This window comes from Leptosomus discolor, chromosome 12 (assembly GCF_034619465.1).
Source record: "Leptosomus discolor isolate bLepDis1 chromosome 12, bLepDis1.hap2, whole genome shotgun sequence".
Lineage (NCBI taxonomy): Eukaryota > Metazoa > Chordata > Aves > Leptosomiformes > Leptosomidae > Leptosomus > Leptosomus discolor.
The window spans coordinates 1609728-1615289 of record NC_141402.1 but is presented as its reverse complement, the minus strand read 5'-3'; the positions used below and the strand labels follow the sequence as shown (position 1 = coordinate 1615289).

The window sequence follows — 5562 nt, the reverse complement described above, 5'->3', positions numbered from 1 at the left end:
TATAGGTCTCTCTGCAGGTCTTTGTGGGCAGCGGGTAGCTCTCCTCAGGGGGCAAGTGTTCGTCGTGGCTTCGGCTACAGTTCAGGTCTCCCCGAGAAGGAAATCTTGATTGTACACTGCTGGCTCCTTAGTGGGAGTCCGTGAGAGCCACAGCTGCTAATAAAGGCTTAGCTGTGCACGCAGGAGGATGCAAAATCCTGTGTCCGTTTTTGTCACAAAGCTCAACAACCTGTCCCAGCACTTGGCAGCCTCAAGGGACAGAAAAGGTAGAGATTCAAATAAACACGAGTTACTCTTCACAAGCCCCTCTGAAAATCGAGGGGGGGGAGGTGAGAAGGTGCACCCAAAGGGCATGTTACCCCAAGTATCTTAAACACCTATTGAGAAACGTCTTAGGCTGTCGTAATTAGCCCTGGCTGGATGCCTGGAGCAGATGGCTGGGATTACAGGAGATGAAGGCCGACCCAAGCCTCCAGGCAACGAATGAGCCTGAAAGGCTTCCAGGCTACTGATGGTTAAGAACAGGGAGGTCCCTGCAGGACTCACCTGTCAGAACATGATCGATAGACGGTCCATGAAACCCTTTTACTCATCTCCAGGTATTTCCAGAAATATCTCAGCTGCCCTGTTTTCCCTCCCTTCTGCGGAGAGCCAGGTCATTCTGCTGCTCCACCTCTATTGCGAGCTCAGAAGCATCTCATCGCAGCCTGTTTTGAGAAGAGGTGGTGCTAATCCAGTTCTTTGTGAACTTTTTTTTGTTGGCTAGCAGAAAATCAATAGCATATTTATGGTTGTTTTGGTGTCATTTGTCTCTGCTCACCACACTCAATAGACAGCAGTTTCTTTCAGTGTCTGGAACATTTTCAGGAGTTTATAATTCACGTTATTTCTTTTGGTATAGCTGATTTTTCCCTTAAAATAACAGAAACCCACGCTTTGAGATTAAACGGGCAGCATGGGTAGAGTCACCATGCAAACAGCAGTTCGTATTTCCATCATACTTGATCCATAGGTGGGATTTATTCATCTATCAGTTGTCAACAACTTCAAGTGTAGACACATGAGCCAACTGCCTAGGCTGTCTCTGCAGTCCGCAGAAGCGAAGGTGGTGGTTCAGCTGTTCAGACATGGGTGACCAGGAGGATCTGAGACCCACCAGATACCTCTCCTGCTCCCCCAAAAGGCACGAGTCTCCCGACATCTCATGCTATATCTGCCAGACCTGTGTCCATATGTCCTGTGGTATCTCAGGTGGGATTAGATGGATCAATAGACTCAGTGTAGCTTGGAGGAGGATTTGCCACGTCCAAAGGAGACCAACACATGGCGAGATGAATGGACAAGTCCTCCATCAGTATTACTGAGGGCCTAGAGGACTGGCAGAGAGATGGACACATGGGATGGGTTTGGGCTTACCTTGCTCCAGGTCAGCATGACATACGGACCTACACGTGAGCTGCAGGGGGCCCACCTCCTCTTCCAGTCTGTGAACGCCAGCGGTGCGATTCAGTTGGCCAAAGAAAACAGAGGAAAACTACAGGGCTTACAGAAACCCACCACCTTCTGGAGGAGCAGCTGGAGCCCAGCAGGAAACCTTCCATAGCGTTGGAGACCAGAGCCAGCATAACCAGCAACAGACCAGCACCTGCACCAGCAAACCCAAACATGGAGAGAGAAGAGCAACGCAGGCAGCTGTGCTGGCCCCAGACGGGTGTTTTGCTTGGCTGTAGCTCCACAAAGGGCAATATTTTACCAGCAATGTTTATATTTGGGGAGTTTCTGCACCAACACTTTCACCACTGATTCACATTTGGTCCCACTTCATTACCCAGCCCCCAGGTGCAACTCAAACACCTGCTCTTTCTTGACAAGGTAAATAAAAACATGCATTCTGTGTGTTTCCAAAAAGAACTTCCAAAAGAAACTGCTTTTGCTTCTTGCAAAAGAATGACAAAGAAGGAGAAACAGTTTGTAGCAAGCAGTTACACAAATAATCGGCAGGTAAGGAGGTATAAACCTTGGAAATGTTTATCACTAAACCCTCCACCTCCCTTGCACCAGCGAGGCAGCTGTGTTGTGTGTTGCTGCCTCTAAGGGTGTTTTTGGCCTATTGATTTTCCTCTTAGAATGGAGGTAGAAAAGGAAAGGAGGAGTTGCAAATAAAGACACCCATGAAAATAGTATTTAAACGGGAATGTGGCATGTGGAAGTGGTCTGAGCCATAGGCTGGGTGGGTTTCAGCCACCCTAAACTCAGGGTTGAGGTTTTTGACATATTTGTGTCAAAATTTTTGACATATTTGACAGACTTGACGTAGTTAAAGTTCAATATGTCAGAGAGGCATGCAGCGTTGCCCGCATGCAGCTTTATGTCTTTATGCAACGGAGTTCACCCAAGCAAGTTCCCATGATTATTTTAACCAGAATCGTGGTCTTTCGTTCCTGTTAGGGAGGGAGACAAAGATCAGATTTAATGTTTGCCTATTCAGCTTTGAATTGGCCAGTTAAATCCCACAACTAATGGTCTTTCAGATAGAAATATCTCCGTGCTTTGAGAAAATGAGAGGAAAAAAATAGAAATTCAGGTTTATTGCCACCAACGCCCCATGGCTTTACTGTGCGTCCTTAACTTTGAAGATATGTACCAAAAAATTCCACTACATTTAGGAACTGTCACTGTCCAACACCTGGTGTCGGTATTAACAAAATCATTTGAAGTATTTATTCACTATGAAAGCCATTTTGAAGGATACAAGTGCAGCAGAAAAAAAATTAAAATACCTTTGAAGACACTTGAATACAGTCATTAACAAAACAGCCTTTGGAATCAGCACATTTTAAATTTAACTCAGTTCCCAAGTAAGCATCTTAACTTAATGCCCATGGTTTTCGGGTGCTTCAGCGTGCTGGAGCTCATAAAGGTATAAATCATTAATTTACCAATATGAATTTTATCCTTTGTGAATGATACATCATAGTTCGATAAATGTGATTTGAAGACTGGAATAATAATTAGAAGCCAAGGGAAAATGTCATTGATGATGTGTAGTCCGTGATTTCACAGATTTCACTGGGACTGTGGCTTTCTCTTGCGCTCGTATGAGACGTCTTCTGAAACAAAATTACTTCAAACCGAAAGTGAACAAAGATCTGATTCTTCTCTTAAATCTGAAAACACACGTGCTAGAATGAATCCATAGTTGTAAGCGGACAGGCATGGAAAAACAAAATTGCTGTTCTTACTGCTTCAGCTCACTCCCTGTTCTTTTGGAGGTACCTCAACTGAAAACCAAAAAATATATGCAATCTGGGTTTAGAAATTATAGAGAATATACCAAAATGTGGCAGTTAAACTGGAGCTCATGTTCAGCGTACATCTGACTAAGAAGGAGGAAAAAAAAAGCTACAGGCAATAAAATACAGAAGATGAATCAAACTGTCTGTGGTACCTGGTGGCTTGCACAAGCCAGTAGTAGAAAGAAAGCAAGACTTGGAAATGTTTCCAAAACAAATCTGGAAGTCTAAGCAGTAGGGTGGGGAAACAAGAATCCCTGGTGTCAAGTGAAGACGTGGTGTCCTCTGTCACAAAACCAGCAGACAAATGTCGTTGCCAAAGCTACTTCCACACGACAAACTCCCTCAGGGCCTTCTTCACCTCCCTGTTCCTGAGGCTGTAGATCAGGGGGTTCAGCATGGGCACCACCAGCGAGTAAAACACAGCAAAGATCTTGTCCGTGCTCAGGGTGTCGCTGGGCCTTGGTCGGAAGTTCAGGGCGAGGATAGACCCGTGGAAGATGGTGACTCCAGCCAGGTGGGAGGTGCAAGTGGAGATGGCTTTGTGCCCACCCTTAGCAGAGCTGATCTTTGAGATGGCGCGGAGGATGAAGGCATAGGAGACCAGGACGGCCAAGATGGTCACCGTCTCCACCAGTCCCGCAAGGCCAAATATCAGCTGCCTGTTGACGTGGGTGTCGGAGCAGGAGAGCGCTAGAACAGGCGTGAGTTCGCAGTAGAAATGGTCGATCTTGGCTGGGCGGCAGAAAGGCAGGCTGAAGGTGAAGTCCGTGTGCACCGCAGAGTGCAGCAGGCCGAGCACGTACGAACCGGCCACCAGCAGGACGCAGACCCTGCGAGACATGACGGACGGGTAGAGCAAAGGGTTGCAGATGGCCACGTAGCGGTCGTACGCCATCGCAGCCAGAAGGAAGCACTCGGTGGTCCCAAAAGCTATGAAAAAAAAAAGCTGGGTGGCACAGCCGGCTAGAGAGATTGTCTTCTTCTCCGTCAGAAGGTTCACTAGCGTCCTCGGCGCCACAACCGATGAGTAGCAAGCGTCTAGGAGAGACAAATTGCCAAGGAGAAAGTACATGGGCGACTCAAGTTGCCTGCTGCTCCCGATCAGCGCGACCATGCCCAGGTTCCCTGCCAGCGTGAGGAGGTAGATGAGGAGGAACAGGACAAACAAAAGCGCTTGCAGTCGTGGGTTGTCTGTCAGTCCCGCAAGAGTCAACTCTGTAACTTGCTCCGTTCGATTTTTCTCGGCCATCTTCTCCAAAAGCACTGTAAGTTATGTTCATAGAGCCGTCATGAAAATAATAAATTAATGGGGAGACTCAGCACCTAAAAAGACCAACAAAAAAGAAATTTAAAAAAATAAAGCACAGGACAATTTGACTTGCAGAAATTGCAGAGTTACTTTTCTGGTTGATTTTGCAAAACAAAACCGAGGGAAAACGTGCATTTTTCCTTCAAAACTGATAGGAGAACACAGTTTTCAGTCTTGACAACCCCATAGGAAAGGAAATTTGTGGTAGCACAGTGGCAACAGGGAAAGTAAGTTGGGCGTAGAGCCGAGGCCGTACCAGCAAACGCGGGAGGAGCTGAGCAGGGCAGGGAGAGGAGGTGACTCAGGCTGTGCTGTGGGTAGTGAACACCCTCTTGCCTTGGCCGTCAAGGCCATCCCATGCCATCACAGTGGCACCGATGAATAGACCGAACACCCACATGTCTGGTTTGTGTCATCTAAACTTTAAAGCAGCAGATTCCTCCTCCCAGGTAGGATTCCTGCTGCTGCTCTCAGTCTCGTTGCTGTAAATGAGATATCTTCCACCTCCGGTCCTTTCTTTCCTCTATCTCAACACCTCTGAGTTCATCAGACAAAATGAAAGGGGTGCTTACTTTAGCTCCATGATGTCCCTTCGTGTCCCACCCCTTCAGAGCAGGTTCAGGGCTGAGGACTGGCCAGAACAGAAGACACCCTCTCCTTGGACATGACTTCTCCAACAAAATTCAGATCTTCAGGGCAGGTCCATGCAGCTCCTTCAGCAACTGGCATGAGTTTGGCTGCTCCTCCAGACAACGACCGAGGCCATAATCCATCTTCAGACAAATGTTGAGAGTGCTTTTTAGCTCTCTTTCCTTAAGAGCCGAACTGAGGATTACTTGTTGCTGCACCTTCCAGAGGGCAGACAAGCCCCCTCTGTAGTTTTTAGCATTCAGGAGGTGTTTATACCCATTTCTGTGACCTTGGAGGCGTTCCAGTCCTCCATGGAGAATAGAAGCT

At 47.2% G+C, this 5562-nt stretch overlaps 1 protein-coding gene across 1 annotated transcript; it reads right to left on the bottom strand.

Moving 5' to 3' along the window:
* Window positions 1-3615: 3615 nt before the first annotated feature.
* On the bottom strand, window positions 3616-4560 carry LOC104347269 (olfactory receptor 5AP2). The gene has a single exon (XM_009952250.2). The coding sequence runs from the start codon at window positions 4543-4545 to the stop codon at window positions 3616-3618; it is 930 nt and encodes a 309-aa protein (XP_009950552.1). The 5' UTR covers window positions 4546-4560.
* Window positions 4561-5562: the final 1002 nt, after the last annotated feature.